This window comes from Gambusia affinis, linkage group LG18 (genome assembly GCF_019740435.1).
Source record: "Gambusia affinis linkage group LG18, SWU_Gaff_1.0, whole genome shotgun sequence".
Taxonomy (NCBI): domain Eukaryota; kingdom Metazoa; phylum Chordata; class Actinopteri; order Cyprinodontiformes; family Poeciliidae; genus Gambusia; species Gambusia affinis.
The window spans coordinates 9178403-9200518 of record NC_057885.1 but is presented as its reverse complement, the minus strand read 5'-3'; the positions used below and the strand labels follow the sequence as shown (position 1 = coordinate 9200518).

Sequence of the window (22116 nt, the reverse complement as noted above, 5' to 3'; positions counted from 1 at the left end):
AATCACAACTTAACAAGTCCACGTTAATCCCGTTGACTTAAAACTAAATTTGTTTATTGTATTTTTGTTACTATGCATCTTCTCGTACATCCTTTGAGAGGATCAAGACAAATACTGAGGATGATTATGAAGTCATGCGTATCTGTAAGCAGTGAATGTTGTCATAATGTCTTGTTGTTTTTTTTTTCCAGTAACTGTATCCAGTCCTGTCAGCTCTTCAGTTCGTGGGATGTTGATCGTTGGACCAGTTGTTGGAGTCGTTCTCATCATCCTCCTGCTCTTGTGGAGCCGTTACAAATGGCCCTTGGGTGAGAACTTTGTCTTCTCATCTTATTGCTTCTTAACTTCTTCCGTACATGTGAGTTTTGAAATAGAGTTAATCAGTGTAATTCTGTTGTCAATGATCCAAATGGCTTTGTCATCTTCCCCAGATTTGTGCAGCATCAGGTGAGTATGAAATATCTGCACTCTTTCATCTCAGTCGCAAACTTTCCTTTCTTTCATAGTTAAATTTGATCCACTTTAATATTTTTAGGTCATTTCAGTCTGAAAGCAGCAGCCAGAGGCCGACCAGTAATCATGGACTGAACCAGACTGAAAGCGATTACAGCTCTCTGCTGCATGGTTAGTCACATAACAAACATCAGTATTACCTTGTTGTCATTTTTTAATTCATGTTGATGCAGCTTCGTAAAATGTGTAAAAATGAGCTAAATGTCAATTTGAAAACCAAGCTAATTATCATCACCATAACTCCAGAGTGAGCATCGCATATAAACGCACAAAAAAAGTATATATATATATATATATATATATATATATATATATATATATATATATATATATATATATTCTTTAATTTTATGTAACTTTAATCAGATTTTGTTATTTCTTTGACATTTTTTTATCTACTGTAGGCACCACGTCTGTGTATGAGACAATCCATAACCGTGGAGCCACTGGAAACGGTAACGTATGTGTAATAAAACAACCAACTTGTTAAAGGTGACTGATTACATGTGAACCAGATCAATCCTCAGCTGTCAAATGCTCAAATCGATGTCAAACAATTTAAACATATGAGGCGGTTAATAGTAAAATTCTCAAGAGATTTTGAAACACTAATTTATGTTTTCTATGTGTTCTTGGCAATTTCAACAGAGAGGCTTCCTGATCCAGAAGAAGGTTCTGTTTACGTTAATGTGAGACCAGATAATTACAGCTCAGCATGAAGGTCAGATAAACACCTGCCTTGGTTATTGTCACGTATGCTTTTAATTATTCATATAGGATTAAGTGGATGTTAATCATAAACATCCACGTTTACATTTTGTACTTAAAGTTATATTATTGAGTCACAAAGTCATGACTGTATGCCATTTGTCTTTGTTCTCTAAAAACTCTTTCTCACTGTGACATTGATAACTATTCTGTTTTTTTGTTGTTTTTTTTATTATTACAGTATCACGTGACTCTGGTTTCTGACTTAAACTCCCAGTTCAAGTTTATGACCCAGTTGGTTTCTTTTGGATATTTAAAGCATTGTTTCATTAGTTTTAATCTGCAGCTGTTTCCAATACACTTTTTGAATGAGTTACAGAAAGTATTAGGATGCCTTGTGACATACATGATCTGTGTTTGCAGGAAATTGGAGTCCAGCACCATCAGATGCTCCGGTTTTTATTCTCAGATCAGGAAAAGCTGTGGACAACACTGCCGCCCTGCAGGCTGCTGCTTTGTTCTGCAAGTCTTTGACTCATCTGATGTGTTTTCATGTTTTCATTATTTGTTGTGTTGATTATTGAATTTCCCCAGACTGAAGATGCAAACGATGTTTTAGTGTTGATATGATTCATATCTTATAGATAAGTTAAAAATGGATAATCTGGAAGATTCCAGTGAGATAAAACAAAAGATAAACATTACAGACACCATTGTTACCCATAGAGCAGCATTTGACACTTTCACACTTTTGCTATGTTTGTAATAAATAGACTGTCGCAGTTTTACTATTGGTGCCTGTATTCACTGAAACGTGCATAAGGCACATAATGTACAAATGTGTAAAGCATTAATAAACAGCGTAGTCTCAGCAATTCATAGACACAGATGGTGTTCAGGTTGTGCTTTTATTTCTGATTTGGTGGAAATGAATACTAAAATATGAGAATGAAGGATTTCCCAGAAACCCATCAACCAGATGACCTGCAGACTCCAAACTAGTGAAATGTGTTTCAGTCCATAACGCCGAAGCACATTTGTACCACAGATGAGTTTGGATCTTGAGTTTTAATCTAACATGTTTTTAGACCAGAAGGGGAAGAGTTTACAAACTCCAGAGAAAAACACTAGAGACTCAGTTGCCCCAAATGTGGAGCTTCCCCCCCCCCCATTGTACACCACACACTGCCAGACAAGACAAGTTTAAAAAGAGAGAAAAAGAAATATTGTTAGACTAAAAACGTTCTTTCATAGGTTAAAATTTGTTTGTATTCTTTGTCATCTAGTGGTTAATGTTGGTATTCCAGGTCTGTTAGAAACAGGAAGGCCCCATGTTTAGACTGTGTCAAGGCAATGTGCAGAGCAGCATGACAATCAAGACTTCCTGTTTGCTGCAGCTCAAATTGTTTCTTGTTTTATCTTATTCATTGCCATCTTTGTTGGTTTAAAGGTTTTGGGGAAACATTAGCCATTCTCACATTAAAACATTTTATTAATTTGCCATGAAGTGTATGTACCTGTTTTCTTATGGTATCTGCTCACTGTACAAACATGTTCAAAGATGATTCGTGTCTTTACTGCACCTGGTATTTCAGAATTTATTTTGCCTGTTTTTGCACTTCCATCGGAGGTCACACTGACCCTGGTGTTTTTAGTTGGACCGTAAGCGCCGAATCTGAAGAGCACAAGTGGTTGTCACACGAAACTTTTATTTAGCTTTTAGCACCTTTCTAAATGTAGAACTACTTCACATCTTTCCCAGTGTCACTGATCTCCTTATGTGCCAGGTGAGATCATTCTGTCACTTGTATTTTAGAGACTAAAGGTAATTATAAAAATAGTCCCCCAGTTGGTTTCCCGTACTCTAGAAACCACATGCTGTTTTAGCTCGAAACAACTAATTAAACTTTATCTAAATGTTACAATTGAATCTGTTGAAAAAAAGTGGAAAATCATTGATGTTTTTGCTTCCAATCATTCCTGGAGTGAGAAATTCATCCTCAGGTCAGATTTCAAACAGTCAGAAGATAAAAAAAAAAAAAAAAAAAAAGACTTTTAAGGCTTATGTAAGCTTTATAAAATTGAATTTCTTCAAAGTATAAAAGAAGAGAATACCTGCTTACATTTAATATCTGTGTCTTGTTTGTCCATTTTTATTTATTCACTTGTTGCCACTGATGTGTGAAACGTTTGTCTTATTTTAACCCGGCCTTCTCGTCAGTGGACAGGAAAAGTCCCTGCGGTTTGAAGCAGAAACAAAGTACACAGTGATGTCAGTGTTAGTGAATTAAGAGCTAATGATCTCAGTCTGAGGTGTTAAGTCTGAAGTGATCTGTTTATTTAAAGTATTTGCAACTTGTCCCCCTAATATTAAAAAAATAAAATTGACCAAAGAGGTCAAACCGGCGTGAAGCGAGGATGGAGAGCATCTCGGTTTCTGTGCTGGGCTTCTTGTGTAAGTAATTACCTTCTGTGTTTGGGTGGTGAAAATGGAGGAAAATATTTCAAACAGACTGAGATTAATATTTAATAACAAAAACAAGCTTTCTACTGCGCTTCTTTCCTGTTGTATTAGTGACCTTTCTACTTTAAATATTTGATCGTCCACCAATTTGATCATCGCAGCAACACGGCAACAGGATCCAAAAGGTGCTGAATGTTACAAGCGGCACAAACCTGAATTGGAAACTACACATAGTGTGAATTTTGCATTGGTAGCGTGAAAATGTTGCGTCGTCAGAGTCAGGGTGTCAAGTATTCGAAGTGCAGTTTAGTCTCGTAACTCACAAAATGAACTAACTGTGATGTTTTCTGACAAAACAAAAAATAATCCTGAATGTTGTCTTCAAAAGAAATGGATGCATTTGTTAAACAGAACAACAGAGACAATGGTGAATTTGTGGATGGGACAGACTTTTATTTTATCTTAACTTCTGTAGTGTTTAATGTTTGTGATGTCAATAAGATTTCAACCTTTATTTCAGTGCTGAGCACATTTCTCTGCTATGGACAAACTCAAGGTAGCTGGACAGTTTTTAATCTTTATTTTAATAATGTATCTCCACTTTTTCTCCTTATCATATACTGTTTATGTACCTATTTTGTTTCTATTAACAGCAGATAGACCCAGAGCCAAACTGACAGCAGGTTCAACAACCATACCAGTAGGGGGCAGTGTGACACTGAACTGCTCAGTGGAGCCCTCTGCTGGATGGAAGTACAGATGGTTCAGACAGACCTCAGATACACCTGAAGTTCAGGTCAGAACTAATAATGAAGAAAACAGAGAAATCACTGTGACACAAGGAGGAATCTACAGGTGTGAAGGAGAGAGAGGAAAACCAGAATCCTACAGTGAATCAAGTGACGAGGTCACCGTCCAGATAAGCTGTGAGTTTATTCATTTTGTTGACACTGTACAACTTTATATTTTTCTTGAACATTGTTTGCCTTTGAATTGAAACAGGCAAACGATGCCTTTGTAACTGTATTTTTTAATGGTTCTGTTTGTTTTCCTACTGTTCATATGTGATGTAAACAGTTTCCAACAAGGTTTTTGTGACTCGACGACCAACCGGCCTCTTATCTTCAGTGGTGAGTCGATCACTCTGACATGTGAGGTCCAGGGAGGAGAAACCACTGAGTGGACGTGTGACTGGAGGAGATCTGGGTTGGCCACTCACAGGGCATATGGTAAAGACTGGACTCTCACACTCCCTGACTCCAGTAGTTTAGACTACATGTGTCGCTGTAGGAGAAGAGATGACTGGTATTCATCAACGAAGTGGAGTGAAGCCATCACTCTGTCTGTATCAGGTGAGTTATGTTTATTGTTGTTTTTTTGAGAGCTGGGTTGAAGCAAAAGCAAGCAAAGCAACAGACGAGCAGGAGACCTCCTGCACTGTATCATGTAGGCTTTTTTTATGCTCTGAGTTGGTCTGAAGCAAATCTAAACCACTGCTTACTGCTTCCCTACCAGCAGGGGGCGCCAGGAGAGCTTATACTGTTGCTGAAGGGAGATTTATTAATAAAAAAAAAAAAACAAAGGGACTTTATATCTTATATAGTGTGGTCTACTATAAATATGTCAGCAGACTGATAAAAACTAAAACCATAAAGCTTGTTTAAAAGAGAGATAAAAGCAAACAGATGTAGATTTTTCTATCTTATCCATCTGAATATTCATGAGAAGTTGCTCAGGGGATGTTAACTACAATACTGTGTGCTGCTGTTTTTCAGTACTTTTTGAGGTTTTTAGACTTTTCTTTTTCGTCAACTGGTGACATTTTGTCACTAACTCTTCATAATTACATCATTTACTTTGCCAAAGTTAAGTCACATTAAGTTTTGGGTTGTGAACTGCCTTTACCAAAATATCTTTTTCTTGCTTTTTAAAATAGCTTTTAACAAAGTCTCACAAAAAGCCCAGGCAGTTGCTCATCTTGACCCTATGGTTGAAGCGCTGCACAAGAAAATTCTCAACCTTTACTCTGTTAGCAGTTTTGATAGTCTGACAGAAACCTAATTTGACAACAAAGGTTTATTATAAAGTTTACCAATTTTCCTTTCCATCATCTACAGATAAACCCAGAGCCAAACTGACAGCAGGTTCAACAACCATACCAGTAGGGGGCAGTGTGACACTAAGATGCTCAGTGGAGCCCTCTGCCGGATGGAAATACAAATGGTTCAGGCGGACCGCAGACACACCTGAAGTTCATGTCAGCACTAATAATGAAGAAAACAGAGAAATCACTGTGACACAAGGAGGAATCTACAGGTGTGAAGGAGTGAGAGGAAATTCTGGATTCTACACTGAACCAAGCGATAGTGTCACTATCCAGAAAAGCTGTAAGTTTCATTATCTTATTATCTCATTGAGCTTTAACATTGCTCAACAGCTTAAACGTTGTTTGGTTTACAGTGCTTGATGGGGCCGTTGTTAGCACTTGACACAATCAGGTTGTGGATTTGAATCCCAGCCTGAGACTTTTGCATGAAGAGCTTATATGTTGCCACGTTCATGTGTGCATCGTTCCAGGTACTCTGGTTTCCTCTAACAGTCCAAAACCTTGACTGTTCGGCCCCTGGGATGATATTTCGATCGCGCACCCCGTTCGATCCTCACACTGCATTACCCCGGTCCGCTGCACTAGACCAAATGCGTCATTTAAAAAAATCTCAATGAACATTCGATCAGTCCGGCCCTCGGCTTGTAGCTAAAGTTTTTATTTGGCCCTCCGTCCATTTGACTTTGACACCCCTGGGTTAGAGGATCAACATTCAGTTTCTACGCTCCAATAATCTGGAACTCTCACCTAATTTTAATGTGCGTGCGTGCGTGCGCTTCAAGGTGAAAGGTGTTGGAGGGATGCTTACATTTGTGTTAAAACATTAAATGTTGTTTTTTTGTTAATGTTTCTCTTCTTATCTGATGTAAACAGTTTCCAACGAGGTTTTTGTGACTCGACAACCAAACTGGCCTCAGATCTTCAGTGGTGAGTCGATCACTCTGACATGTGAGGTCCAGGAAGGAGAAACCACTGAGTGGATGTGTTACTGGAGGATATCTCGGTCATTCATACACAGGACAGACAGTAAAAACTGGACTTTCACTGTCTCTGAGTCCAGCAGTGGTGATTATATGTGTCTGTGTAGATGCAGAGATGATGGGTTTTCTTCAACACAGTGGAGTGAAGCCTTCAGACTGTCTGTATCAGGTGAGTCATCAATGTTTTGTCTAATCTGTGGGAAATTGCTCTCCTATATCTGTTGGGAAAAAGAAAACCTACAGGTTATTTCTCTGTACATACAATTGATTTTGTTTTTTGACAGAAACAGAACCAGGATCAGCAAGTCTCAGAACTTTTAACCAAAGTTCGATGTTTAGTGAATGATGCTTTTGTCATTTTCTTTATCGTGAACTCACCAACAGGTAAACCAAAGGCCCAGTTGAGTAGTAATAGCAGAGAGATGCCAGCAGGAGGCAGTGTGACACTGACCTGTGTAGTGGACTCATCGTCATCTGGTTGGAAATATTTCTGGTACAAAGAGCGAGACTCCTCAGAGCCTCTGACCGGAGAAGAAGCTGTTTTCCCTTCAAATGGACAAATGAGCGTCTCAGAGGAAGGACTGTACTGGTGCAGAGGAGGAAGAGGAGAACCAGTTTACTACACAGACTACAGTGACAGAATCAGCATCACTAAGAATGGTGAGCTTAACATGACTCGTGTCTGATACAAAAAAAGAAGTAAATAAATTACGCGTTAATGTTGTTGTGCTGTCACTAGTGATGGAGCATCACAATCAGCATCAAATGAACATAGATTTAAACTCTCGTAGATCAAATCCTTTCACAATGTCCACTTGCAGCAAACGTTTGAAATGTTAATACTTTAATATCTTCTTTATTATTTAAAGCATTCAGAAAGGAGCAAGGTAATAACTTACTGCACTGGTGTGTTCAAATTTAAAGTAACACTTTTCTGGAATAGAGAGAATGACTTTGTAAAATCTGCAGCTAATTAGGTTTTTTATGATATTTCTTATCTCCAGTAACTGTGTCCAGTCCCGCCAGCTCTTCATTTCCTGTGATGTCTGTTATTGGACCAGTTGTTGGAATCATTCTCATCATTCTCCTCCTCTTGTTGTGGCGTTACAGACTGTCAAAGGGTGAGATATGTTTCTTCTGATACCGGCTCAGATTGGTCCTTAACGTTGTTAATTAATTAAACGCAATTAGTATTTTTAGCTTTTGAATGCAGAACATAAGTTGTAATGATTATGTATTTTTGATCTTTCCCAGGTTTGTCCTGTCTCAGGTTAGAAACATCTGGCTTCTCATCTTAAACATGAACTATTAATCCTTTTTGTTATTATTGAATTTAATCCACTTTCATATTTTTAGGTCATTTCAGTCTGAAAGCAGCGACCAGAGGCCGACCACTAATCATGAACTGAACCAGACTGAAAGTGATTACAGCTCTCTGGCGCATGGTGAGTCACAGAGTAAAAATAATAATAATTAATATTTTGTAAATTTTTTTTGCTGTGACACATCTTCATAACAAAGGAAAATATCAAAATAGAGCCAATTCTGTCTGCCAAACACGAAACAACCGGGTTGAACTCCTGAAATGTGCTTGTGCTAAACGTCGTCGTTACATCAGAATTAATATCCACTATGATTATATCTCTGTTTCTCAGTTTGACAAAATGCAGCTACAACATTACCGTGAGTTACTTTCATGAAAACAATTCATGAAACAAACGGAGCGGCTTCACGAACTGAAACGGTTCAAGAAACGATTGTTTCAGTTCAGCAATTAAAGTTATTGTTTGTCAGTAAACGGCAACTGACAACTTCCTTCCTTCGATACAGTGAAACAAAGAAAATATAAAAGTGAATTAAATAAATCTTGGAATTTCATACAACTGCACAGAAATCAGAAAAAAAAAAATTTTTTCCATTTGTTATGTACCATAGGCACCAGTTCTATCTATCAAATTATCCGTCCGCGCGGAGCCGCTATAAACGGTAATGTATATATTTTACTACAGAGCTGAAACAACCAAGTTATTTAGAGGATATATAATGTAAAATTCTGAAACATTTCCATTACAGAAGAAGTTCTGGCATACACAAAGAGAAGAGGTAAATTACTGAAACAGAGTTGAAGAAGAAAAAATGAGAATTTTTCTAGATATTAATTCTTTTTTTTTCTCCATATTCTTGTTATAATTTTAACAGAGAGATCTCATCATCCAGAGGAAAGTTCTGCTTATGTCAATATACCAGGACATAACATCTCAGCCTGAAGGTCATATGAGAAAATGCTCCTACCACATTTAAAAGTTCTACTTACAGTTCTGATTTTTGACATGAATTTACCACCGTATCCCAGCTGCCTTTATTTTCTAGCAAAATTTACTGACAATAATCACATTGCTGCGTTTAAAAAAAAAATTAAAAAAAAGTATCCTGTGATCTGCCTTGTAAGCTGCATGCTGTGCTGGTTTATTCTGCGCTGTAATCTAATCTAATAACTCAAATATGAGCTGATTTAATCCAGTTATATCTCTGCAACAGTCACTTATTACAAAGATTCATAAAATGAAATAAGAAAATTGCTGTCATCATTCTAACTGAGCATTTGTAGCTTTTCCGCTTTTCTTCTGTATGGAGTAAAAACAATATTTGCACAGTTTGAATATTGTGGTGCTTTTATTGTTCCTTTTGTGGTAATGATGTGAGAATAAAGCCTCTGGAGCATTTTGAAATGTTAATCAGTATTTTACTGTCTTCTTTATTATTTACAAGGAAAACTTCAGCCCCTTAGGTTTAAACACATTACTAAATATTTTATTTAGTCCTTTTTTATGAATGTTAGTGATGCTCCAAATATTTTGTTGCAGCTCAAAACTAAGCAGAGACCAAAACATGCAGAGAGGGAAGCTAAATATTTCAAAATTGTTAGACATGTAATTATAATTATGAGCAGTCAGACTTTGCCAATAATCCCCACGACGACTTTGATCTTCCAGAGCACCAGAGCAGCTTGATGTTGGAGATCAGCGCATATCTTCAAAACTCAAAATGAAACAAAATGAAAAGAATAAATAAATAGAAAGTCCAGAAATCTAAATATAAAATACATTGTGGTTTGTTTTACTCCTTTAAATCTGGATGAATGTCTTGCAGCTCAGTAACATGACAATGAGGCTTTTAAACAGTAAATCGGTTGCAGTTCCTTTCAACTTCCACCAGGTGGTAGCAAGGAACATTTTAAATACACTCGTGAGTTTTAGTACATGAAGTTGTCGATCGGATCTTATGAGTAATTTGAACACTTATAAACTACTAACTTACACGAAGTGACATAATTTTATACATCAGCTTTCTTGTTTTTCCTTTTGTATATTTGTAACTGATAAGTAAGTAAAATATGAAAACAGCTGTCACATATTGTCATTTCCACAGACCGGTGCGCTGCGTGTTGGACGTCTGCTTTTTCCTCTTTCTCCTCTGCAGGGTGGGACAGGTAGCTGCAGCTTCCAGGCGAAATGCATTTCCCTCATCAAGGAACAGTGCCAAGAGGAGTGGACAGACGCCAGATGGTTTACTACTACCTGGGGCGCCGTATGGGGGGGGAAAGTGATGACAATTCCAAGGGCCCCTGACCTACAGGGGGCCCTCCACTATTTATTTATTTATGTTTTGTTCATAGAAATTAAAAAAAAGTCGGGGCCCGGTCAATTACAAAATTAATCGTATTGTCAAAGATTGTTTTTAGCAGTAAAATATAAATGTTCCCACTCCCAGACCAAAAAAAACCCACATCTATATTTTCAATGCTATGCTTTTCAAACAAAAATTTTTTTTAGTTGTTTTTCTTCCCGTTTTTAAATTTAGAGCTACTTCGCATGATACAACTGTGAATTTTCTGATCCGTTATCTGCATCCTCCCACCTAAGGCCTTATTTTAAAGTGACAGGTGAGATCATTCTGTCACTTGTTTTGAGACTCAAAGAGAAACGGTTAAAAACAGCCGACCAGCTGGTTGTCATGCACTCGAAACCAAATGCTGTTTTCACACAAAAAGGCTCCCAACCTATCTCGATGCTACTTTTGAATCCGTTATTGTTGCATTTCCTCTTTTTCATAATTTTCACTTGAATAACTACAAAAACACCTAGCATGCGAAAGCAGGAATTTCCTTCCAAATGCTGTTTCGTTAGTTCGTGCACAACTTCACGCTGAGCTTCTTGTGGACTCGACTTTTTTTAGCCCGACTTCTCGTCAGTGGACAGGAAAAGTCCCAGCGGTTTGTAGCAGAAACAAACGTCACAGTGATGTCAGTGTTAGTAAAGTAAGATATTATTATATCGGTCTGAGGTGAAACATAGACTCTGCTTCTTGCTCTTCTCTTTATCTACAGATGCTGCATTTGCATCTTGTCATTTCGCTGAAGAAAAGTTTGACTTAAGCAGAACAGCTGCATGGAAGCCAAGATGGAGAAAACCTGGAAGCCTATACTGGGCTTATTGTGTAAGTAAATCTGTGTTTCTGTGTTTCAGTAGTGCAAAACAAGGAATATATTATTGTAGTACAAAAAAGGAGCTTTAGAAATGTCTTGTGCTTTTTTTTCCTGCGCATTCTTTCTTTATGCTGTAAGCATTTGACAATCTGGCAATTATAAATAATCCAATAAATTAGAAATATTCACCGATGACAGAGATTAGCAAATCTAACTCTGCCGATAGGATTGTAAAAAACACGTGGAAATATAAAGTATAATGAAAAATGTAATGTGAACCAGAAGGCGTGGCCTGTAACTCTCAATGCAACCTTTTATTTTAACTTAAAAGTTGACTGAATTTGGCTGAATATGGTGTAAATCTGAGAATATTTTGTTGTCAGTGTGTCAAGTTTCTGAAGTGCAGTTCAATCTCATTAGACAGAAAAAAAAATATTTATGACAATGATAGCTGCAACCTTTAATGTTGTTTTATTCAAAGCAAAAAAATCCTGAATAATATGTATTTTAACAAAATAATAAATTCAAGTCGGTGCAAAATGTGAGTGTGGGACAAAATTCTGCTGATTCATTTTAATGTTGTTAAATATTCATAATGCTAACAAGGTTTCAATCTTTATTTCAGTGCTGAAGTCACTCTTCTGCTGTGGACAAGCTCACGGTAACGTCAATTTTTCATATTTATTTTAACGATTTATTCTCTCAATAACAGCCTTGGCACAGGGGGCGATGTGGAGGGGTGGGGGGAGAGGGAGTGAGTACATGTGCCTCTTTTTGAGTTTTTTCTTTCTTTTTTTTCTCGCTCGTGAAGAGGGCCAGCAGCTGTTGAGTTTTCTTTGCCTTGATATATCTCAGTTTTACAATTCTAGATCTCTGAGGCGCCGACATCAAAAACTACGTAGAGTTAACCCCGCTGAGCTTTTCTGATCTTTAAAGCAGTCTGCAGCCAAGCTGCTACGGCGGTTAAACAGTCAGATATTATTAGGTTTTAATTAGTAAAATAGCAGCAAATTTTCTTATTTCATAACCAGTGACCTTCTCTCCTATTTTCTGCGTAAAAAAAAAACCACAGTCTCAGATCAACTCAGCCCTCCGGCTCTGTCAGCAGCAGAAACCGCAACATTAAACTTATCAGGGAAACGTGGACTACATTTGCTTTGCTTTGTCCCCACATGATGATAATGATACAGTATGATCGAAGAAAATATTAGATTCTTGGTTAATATTTAATGGTGATTAATATTTACTGTTGCTATGTTGTTGTAGGTAAGTCTAAAGTATTTTAAATCACATTTTAACCCTAACCAATGGAGGGTAACCTTGAAAAAGCATATCCATATTTTTACTCTACTTCATCTCAGATATTTATTTGTTTGTTTATTTATTTATTTTTATACACAAGGACGATCTGATCATCTTACTGACTATCAGTAAGATGATCTTAAAGGCAATAAATTATTACTGCCTTTTTGATTTTTTTTGTTTTATGCAAAATGAAGTTGGTCACAAATTACAAAACTAATTAAAAAAAAGTTTAACTTTAGAACCAACCACTGGATTTTTTTTTTTTTTTTTTTTTTTTTTTTGTGCAGACAAAATACATTGTTTTAATTGCCTCGTTAACTTAATTATGTAAAAATAACATTGAAATTTTATTAGATTTCATGAGTAAATAAATATATCCAGTCAAATTATACTATGAACATATATTAACTTTAAAACTAGAAAAATACATTATTTCAAGTCTTTTGTTGTAAGATGTACTTATTTACTTTTCTATTAACACCAGACAGACACACGGCCACATTGACAGCAGGTCCAACAACGTTACCAGTAGGGGGCAGTGTGACATTGAGATGCTCAGTGAAGCCCTCTGCTGGATAGAAATAGATGGTTCAGACACACGTGAAGTTCATGTCAGCTCTAATAATAAAGATAAAAGAGATATCACTGTGACACAAAGAGGAATCTATAAGTGTGAAGGAAAGAGAGGAAAACCTGCTTTCATCAGCCATTCATTACTTTACCATTGAAACAACCAGTGAGTTCCTTCTTGAAAAGTGTCCGAAACCAAATCTACAAAATCCTTTTTTTTCCCCTCTGATTTTATGTTTCTGCTCACATTTGATAAACAGTTTCCAATAAAGTTGTTGTTACTCAACGACCAAACTGGCCTCTTGTCTTCAGTGGTGAATCAATCACTTTGGCATGTGAGGTCCAGGGGAGGAGAAACCACTGAGTGGACGTGTGAATGGAGAAGATCTGGGTCAATAACGCACAGGGCAAACAGAAAAAACTGGACTGTCTGAGTTTCTGATTCCAGCAGTGGAGACCACATGTGTCAGTGTAGAAACAGAGAAGACTGGTTTTCCTTAACACAGTGGAGTTGTGATTTGTTTTGAGAGTTGGTCTGCAGCAAACTGAACAGAATCGCTGCTTTCTGCTGCTCTACCTGGAACACTTATACTTTTGCTGAAGATGGAAAGATTGAACTCTCTTGCAGAATAGTCTAGATCAGTGTTTCCCAATTCCAGTCCTCGGGGCCCTAAAACATGTTTTAGGTGTTTCCTTCTGCCACACACCTGGATTGAAACTTTGGGTGATTAACAGGCTCCTGCAGTTCTTGGTGGCTGCAGAAGATGTCATGCAATCATTTGAATCAGCTGTTCTGGTATAGAGGCACATCTAGAACATGCAGAGCAGGGGGCCCTGAGGACCGGAAGTGGGAAACACTGATCTAGATATCTAGATAAAGATGTTATAAGTGACAAAATTGAAAACGATGAAGCACAATTAAAAGAAATGTAATATAGATTTTCTAAAAATATCCATCTAAAATATTCCAATGAAATTCATATGATTTCATGCATCTAATATATATTCTGATAATGATGATTTCTGATATAATATCTGAAAATTTAGGTTTGCTTGATCTTAAAATAGCACACGTTTAAATAGGAATGTGTGGCCGATTTAGTTCATCTAAATAAGCCGTCAGTTTTAATACAGAGAGCAGGAATGTCCAGACTGAGACTGATAAACTGTGTGGCCGCTCTCCATCCACACAAACACTATCTACTGTATGAAACTTGTTTGTTTTCCTCCATCTCTTTTAGATGCCTGCATACTCATGTATACACACACATAGTGCACAGAAGCGCAGAGCTAAGGTCAAAGGAAATGACACTAGGCTGTGTTTAGGGTGTAGCTGATAGAGACCCACAAAAGGAATCAAAAATTGTTGCTAGCGGCCATTTTGCTGTGTTAGCCCATAATGATGGCTTAACACTGATCTGCAGCCATTGATGCTTTTAATTTTTTTCCTGATTGGATCATTGTTTCATATCGGTATAGGTGAAGCATATTTTAGTTATGTCATAAACTATCTGTTAGTTAACACAGGTTAACTTATTAATACTAGTTAGTTATTAATAACTAATATTGAAAACCATAAATAACTAAAAAGCTCCAACATCAATAAAGCAGCTGCTGCTGTTTTATGCTGTCATTTAATTTCTGAAATAAATTCATATTTACCCTGATCATTTCAATACATCTCTATTTGATCAAAATGCTAATATAATTTTAAATATAACCCGGTATTTATGATCTATTTTATTGCCCAAGAATTTGAAACCAACTCTTAATCATGTTCTAATTTGCTACCAAAGAGTCTGACTTTATTGTAATCTTTTAAACAAACACAAATTAAGTCCCAATATACCCAGTTTGATTCTGCAACCCAACTGGTCTCAGAGGAGAGATAATCACCCTGAGATGTGAGGTCCAGGGAGGAACTGAGTGGACGTATGAATGGAGACCAACCAACAGAGACTGACCTCATCTCAACCTGAAAACTATGCTTTGTATTTACTTCCCTTTTTGCAGGAACTAAATTAAGCAACAGAAAATATTTCTTTTTCTTTTATTATCCAAAACTGGATTAAATTTGCTACATTGATGCCCTTCAGAAAGTCCAGAGAAACCTTGATCAAAGTGAAAAAACAAGTTAACAGCTTAGATTAATAAGTGTAACTGGGGAGTTGAAATGAAACTCAAAATTTAAGAATGCAAAGTGAATTCAGATTAAGTATAAGATAATAATAAAAACAAAAACAAAAACAAATGAAATACAGTATGAAAAAGAAAAATTTCAACCAGAGGGATTCTGGGAATCTTTTTTTTGTACTTTGATTTAAATACATGAGATAGAATAATAACCCTTAAAAACAATTAAAATGAAAAGCTAAGAGATGATCAGGACAAAAGTTTGACCCAGTTTCAAATCTCTCTTCAGCACCCAAACCTCAGCCTGTCCTCTCTGTGTCTCCATCATGGCCGAATCCTGGAGCCTCAGTGACTCTGAGCTGTGAGGGTTTGGAGCTTCAATCAGCAGGATGGAGGTTCTTCTGGTATAAAACTGTTCCTGATACAACCAAGCGCAACTATCGACCATCCTACACCTATGAGCTGCTTCCTGGCAGCACCAATGGTACTGAGCAGAACTCCATCATTAATGGACCGACTCTCACAGCAGGATTTGTGTGCAGAGCAAAAAGAGGAGAACAAAAGTTTTACTCTCATTACAGTAAAGTAAAGTTTGTCTGGTCTGCAGGTCAGTTTGTTTCACTTTTTCACCTCAATAAAAATAGCTTGACGTTTTTATCCTGATCCAATATTTCTTTTATTTAGATTTTTTTTTAAGATGTTTGAAATGAATGACATTAGAAATAAAAATATAAACCGATGGATCATTCATATTATTGGACAAGCATGAGTTGTCCAGGATTCTTACTGCAATATTTGTATTTGTTTCATGTGTAACTTGAATGAAATATGAGGTAAAAATTCACTTTGTGAAGACTTTTGACAAATCCAGACAATAAATGTTAAAGTCAGATGGTTGATGATAAAAATATTGATCAGGAAAAGCTGTTAAACATTCACAGGTAAAATCCAATGTGAGTTTGTAAAAACTGAAATGATTATTTCTATTTTTGAAAATAAAATAAGAAGAAAATAAGCAAAATACTGTATCTTAAACAAATGTTTCAACCAGAGGGAGTCTCTTATTGTTTTATACTTTCAATAAAATACATCAAAGTACAAAATATTTGTAAATATTTCCTGTAATCTTTTTTACTATACAAACAAACCATTTGTAATGAAACATTTTAAAGTTGTTTCTGTTCTCAGATGAAATCCTGTCTTGTTTTCAGATCCTCGTCCAGCAGCTTCTCTCTCAGTGAATCCTGACAGAGTTCAACACTTCAGATCTGAATCTGTGTCTCTGAGCTGTGAGGGAAACTCTACTGAGTGGAGAGTGATGAGGTTTAGAAAAGGAAAAGGACTGTCATCCTGCTCCAGCTGGGGGACAATGAATGGATCTACATGCATCATTAAACCAAACTCGTTGAATAGTGGAGTGTACTGGTGTGAGTCAAAATCTGGAGAGTTTAGCAACGCTGTCAACATCACTAAACAGAGTAAGATCTGGTTTATTGTTTGTTTTTCTTTCTTTAAACATTGAAAATATATTAAATATTGTAAGTATCATAGACATAGACAGAGGTTAAATCACAAAATAATCTATTGTGTGGGATTTTTGTGTCATTTTTATGTGCCATTATGGTATCAGATTTTTTATTTTGTTTTTTTGTTTTGCTCAGTATTTAAAATTCAATCAGATTAAAAAGTAAAATTGATAACTCATTATGTTAATGGTTTCCAATGAATTGCTGTATAGCTCATACAAAGGTATATTTATAAATATATTTGTATGTATGTATGTATGTAAGGGGCGTGTGCAGGGGGTTAGCACGCCCCACGTTTGGAGGCCATAGTCCTTGACGTGGACGCAGCGGGCTCGACTCCTGGTCCCGATGACCTTTGCCGCATGTCTTCCCCCTTCTCCTCGCCCTCTTTCCTGTCTGCCTACTGTCGTAAAAATAAGAGTCACTAGAGCCGCAAAAACTCTATTGAGAAAAAAATAAAATAAAAAAATTATATATATATATATATATATATATATATATATATATATATATATATATGGCGTGTGTTAAACTGTGGGAACGCATCCTAATGGCCATAATTCACCCATCAGATACCGTTCCCCCTGTTTTAAAGTGGGGAACAACTGTTAGAATAATGTTTCACCTTATTTTATCTGATCAGACAGATTTTGCTGTCTATAAAAAATTTACATTACACTTTAAATTACTGACACAGCTTAAAGAAATGGTCCTGAACTGAATATTCTCTGATTGTTTTACAGCTGATTATCATTATGGTATTATCCTGGTGAGCCCTGTTCATCCTGTGACTGAAGGAGATCCTGTTACTCTGAGCTGCAGAGATAAAAATCAAAATCTTCTCTCCAATGTGTTTTTCTATCACAATGATAAACTCATCAATAATGACAGCAGAGAGGAGCTGAAGATCTCTGCAGTGTCAAAGTCAGATGAAGGTTTCTACAAATGTAAACATTCAGGAAGAGAATCACCAAGGAGCTGGATTAGAGGTGAGGAGGATTAAAATGTTTGATTCATTTCATTCATTAAAACTTGAAATGTTGTAGAAGAGCAAGGTGAACACTGAGGATGATTTTCGCATCCTTTTTTTTTTAGCATGTTTTAGCATATTTTTAGTGTTTAGCATAAAGTCACTTTTTCTCCAAGCAGAAAATGTCACACAATCTGCAGATCAAAAATATTTCTTCATTCTCAATGTTTCTTGTTTTCAGTAACTGGGTGCAGTCCTGCCAGCTCTTTATTTCTTGTGCTGATGGTCATCGGACCCATTGTCAAAATCGTTCTGGTTCTCCTCCTGCTCTTGTTCTTGTGCTGCAGACGGAACAACGGTGAGACATTTTTCTGTTCATGCGAGATCTGATTGTTCTTTTTTTTTTTTTTTTATCGTTATCGTTATCGTAGATGTACTGTGATGCTATAGCACAAAATCCAGGCTAGAGTTAAATAATGCAAAAGCATTTTTCTTTCTCATTTTTATTGTGCATTGTTAAATTTGTCTTTCTTTTTCTTTCTATCAAAAATTACTGGCATTTTTTCTACTACATTCAGTATAAGTGTAACATTTTAGACAGAAGTTCTTTTCTGTCAGTTCATCTCTATGACTCAGTGAATATTTCTACAATAACAGGAAACGGTAGGGCTTAAAATGTTATTTAATTATAGAGAATCACTAACTAATGTATAAACATGATATGTTTCAGTGGCAGATGAACCCAGAGCTCCTACATACTCCCAGATTGAACTGAGAAACTTCAGGGAAAACTGTGAGTTCTTGGTAGTGAAATATTTCCTCATGTGTTTATGCTGCAGCTCGTTTCAGGTCAGATAGATTATCTGATAATATTAAAATCAGATATATATATCTGATATAAGATATCAGATATATATATCTGATATATATATATATATATATGTCTAGAGTTACATACTAACTCTAGACAACACCAGAAACTGATAAATCAGATCTCACTGTGTCTTTACTCTGTTTTCTGTTTCAGACTCAACTCCAACTTATGCTAACATCAACTATCTGAGAAATTATAAAGGTAAAATTATAGTCTGCATTTATCCTTCTTTTTGCTAATTTGTCTTGTGTTTGACACGCAGTCTCTTTGGCTGAGTATATAAGAAGCAATTTTCGCCTCTTCATCCACAGGAAAGAGAAATCCTGCAGCAACAGATGCAGTTTATTCTTAAATCAGAACAGGAGCAACTGTGGGTAACGATATCATGTAGCTTCACATTTTACTGGTTTATTACCGGATTTATCACACAAGGTAATCTCACACATTTCATGTGCTTTTAAAAGTCTGTACAGAACTGTGTTAGACTCCCTCATTTTCTGAAAATCACTTTCAGTTATGCTGAAAAAAAAAAAACTCCAGAAATTATTAGTCATGTGCACAGAGGCTATGGTGAAGTTTGAATACATTAAATATTTTTGTATATTTTTTTATGGCTTATTTTACAAATGCATAATATGTTTTACAATATCTCCCACTCCCAGTATTTTTTTAACCTTATAATTCTAATTCATATATTTTTGTTTTAGTTATTTGATTTGTTTTTATGTTGCAATTTTAAAATATTCTGTTACTGATTGATGAGTCACCGTGCGTTTATTCAAAACAAATCCACAGTTTTTAATCTAATATCAAGCTAATGCTAAATATCTAATAACAAAAATCACTATATATCGTTTTCCAATGATAAATATCATTAGATAATGATTTTTATCTAATCATTTGTATCTAATGTTAAAAAGCTGCCAGAAATGCTGAACTTTAACCACAATGTACAGATTTCTGATTGCTGAATGTGTTCATTTATGACTGGTCTACATTATTTTATGCCTCTTTTTAAATCAATTTCTTACATGTTGGATTCATGTTGATGTGTATTCAAAGACATAACGTTGAATAAAAAAAACATACCAAAATATTCAATGTCTACTAGTTAATCAGAAATCTCGTACGTAGGGGTCGCGACCCCCGACGTCGAAGACGTTATTTCTACACTTGTCACCTCTAGTAGAGCATAATCATCATAGTGAAGGGGCCTGACATGAATGAAATAATCTTATTTGTGAGAAAATTTGAAAGTTATGTTTTATTTTCCACCTTCTAAGAGTTAGTTGCTTTTTGATGGACACTCACAGAAAATCCCAATGAGATTAATCTTTTTCTAGAAACAGTCTTTATTAGGATTCTGGTGTGTGTGTGTGTGTGTGTGCGTGTGCGTGTGTGTGTGCGTGTGTGTGTGTGTGTGCGTGTGTGTGTGTGTGTGTGGGTGTGTGGGTGTGTGTGTGTGTGTGTGTGTGTGTGTGTGTGTTTTTTTGTTTTTTTTTTCCTTCCAAGAGTGTCATCCTTGTCTAAGAGGATCTTTATTTGAGGCCACTGGGCCACCTGCCCAGGTGTTTTCCATCATCCTCATCAAGCTGTAGAGAATTTAAGCAGCAGCAGAGCCTTCACTTACTGCTGGCAGTCTTTAGATGTGTCTCTGTGCTGCTGGTTTCCTCCATGGTTTCTGGTACTGATGGTGAAACTGAGGCTTCCTGAAGCACTGAACCGCTTTGAGACAGTTTCTCTGAATATAGCCAGCTGTTTCCAAGAACTCAAAACACTGAAATAAGTAAATGTGACGTAAAGATCAAACATTTATTTCAACATGACCACGTTCTTTACTTGCTGCACATTCTTAGAGCTAACTTTTAGGAGCTTGGTCTTTCCTGTTTCACCTCCACCACAGTGTTTCTAAACTCTCCTCTGTTTTTTCACACCTCTGTCTTTTTTTAAATATGACAGGTTGCCATCGTTTCTTTTTAGATTCAGGGATTCACAAGTTCGCAATTTTAATGTTTACATTTTTTGTCCCATTGTTCTTCCATCATAACCAAAATAACTGCACTAAATTCCCTGGTATGGTATCAGGTTGTTATTTAAAATCTGTTCAGATTAAAATAATGTAAATTGCTTCCAATGGGCTGCTCTGCGGCTCATCCAAAGCTAAAATCAAGTCACCAAATTAGGTTACTTTAAGAAGTGTAACAATTTTTGACCTGAAGACATTATTCCAGAAAACATTTGATTCTAAAATATGCTTTTATGATTGCATGTTTTTGCTGTAATGTAAAAAATTTTTCTCCAAAAAGGTTTGTTTATATTTAGATTATAAAATACAGCATGTTAAAATCCCCCCCCCAAAAAAATTTGAGCCCTTCTCAAAATTTGGTGCAAAAATATTTTTGACATTACATTAAGACAACCATTTATATTGGTGATAAGATTTTTACACATTTCCACTTGTGTTTTGATGATTTATCTTTGGTGATGAGTTCATTTTACCCTGATCTGTAGCTCTCTCCACAGATTCTCTGTCAGATTCAAATTGAGGTTGAACCGCTTGAAAACATTTTATTCCAATTTCTTCCAAAGCACTGAGACAGAACTGAATAAAACTGATTGTTTTACAGATAATTTTTATTATGATATTATTCTGGTGAGCCCTGTTCATCCTGTGACTGAAGGAGATCCTGTTACTCTGAGTTGCAGAGATAAAAAACAAAATCTTCTCTCCAATGTGTTTTTCTATCACAATGATAAACTCATCAATAATGACAGCAGAGAGGAGCTGAAGATCTCTGCAGTGTCAAAGTCAGATGAAGGTTTCTACAAATGTCAACATTCAGGAAAAGAGTCACCAAGTAGCTGGATGTCTGTTAGAGGTGAGGAGGATTAAAGTTTTTGAGTCATTTTATTCAGTAAGAACATTTATGTTTAATTTAGGAACAAAATGAAGACCAAGAATGTTTATGAACATGTGCTGAAGATTTTTATCTACATTGAAGTTTGAAATCACATTTTTACGAAACAGACAATACTAACATAAAATCTGATGCTATTTAAGATTTATTAATTTTTAATTTTTAAAACTTAAAGGAAGAAATATGGTGTGTTTCCAATGCATTTACCTTTGTTTTGTACAGAAATTGAGCCTAATTTTGCAAGTATAGGAACAAACATTGAAGTAATTGGCACTTCAGTATCACAATTCTTGTTTTCAAAACATTTTGCGCCTATTTAGATCATAGTATTTCTTTCTGCAAAAATATTCTTTTGTATTTTTTGAATATATTATATTGACATGTTATGATACACAGTGGTTGAGAGGAAGCTGAACAAAAAAATTAATTATGGAATCTATGTTAGCACAGAACAACTTTCAACATTCAAATACCCGACTCATCCCATAATCCTTTGCACCTCATGTCTTAAAGCTCCAATGGCGTTTTAACACATAGTTTTACATGTTAACCATCATTTATT

General features: G+C 36.0%; 2 protein-coding genes across 3 annotated transcripts in view; both read left to right on the top strand.

The window, feature by feature from the left end:
- The window catches only part of LOC122820675, a 32809-nt gene extending 23302 nt beyond the window's left edge, over positions 1–9507 (top strand). The window contains exons 30-44 of the mRNA XM_044098244.1: positions 192–308; positions 432–447; positions 536–624; positions 918–968; positions 4339–4611; positions 4774–5037; positions 5803–6072; positions 6666–6941; positions 7157–7432; positions 7777–7893; positions 8027–8042; positions 8129–8217; positions 8708–8758; positions 8846–8875; positions 8972–9507. Coding sequence (XP_043954179.1) covers positions 192–308; positions 432–447; positions 536–624; positions 918–968; positions 4339–4611; positions 4774–5037; positions 5803–6072; positions 6666–6941; positions 7157–7432; positions 7777–7893; positions 8027–8042; positions 8129–8217; positions 8708–8758; positions 8846–8875; positions 8972–9039 — 2003 coding nt within the window. The 3' untranslated portion in view covers positions 9040–9507. The remainder of the gene's footprint in view (positions 1–191; positions 309–431; positions 448–535; positions 625–917; positions 969–4338; positions 4612–4773; positions 5038–5802; positions 6073–6665; positions 6942–7156; positions 7433–7776; positions 7894–8026; positions 8043–8128; positions 8218–8707; positions 8759–8845; positions 8876–8971) is intronic.
- A 1025-nt stretch (positions 9508–10532) lies between these two features.
- On the top strand, positions 10533–19668 carry LOC122820584. Of its 2 annotated transcripts, XM_044098143.1 has the most exons (10): positions 10533–11045; positions 11160–11269; positions 11884–11919; positions 15556–15873; positions 16478–16744; positions 17536–17781; positions 18004–18120; positions 18493–18555; positions 18790–18837; positions 18948–19668. In XM_044098143.1, the coding sequence occupies exons 2-10, from the start codon at positions 11221–11223 to the stop codon at positions 18986–18988; spliced, it is 1185 nt and encodes a 394-aa protein (XP_043954078.1). In that variant the 5' UTR covers positions 10533–11045; positions 11160–11220; the 3' UTR covers positions 18989–19668. The 2 variants fall into 2 exon arrangements, with proteins under 2 accessions (XP_043954078.1, XP_043954077.1); XM_044098142.1 differs by having other exon boundaries at positions 10533–11269.
- The last annotated feature ends 2448 nt before the right edge of the window (positions 19669–22116 follow it).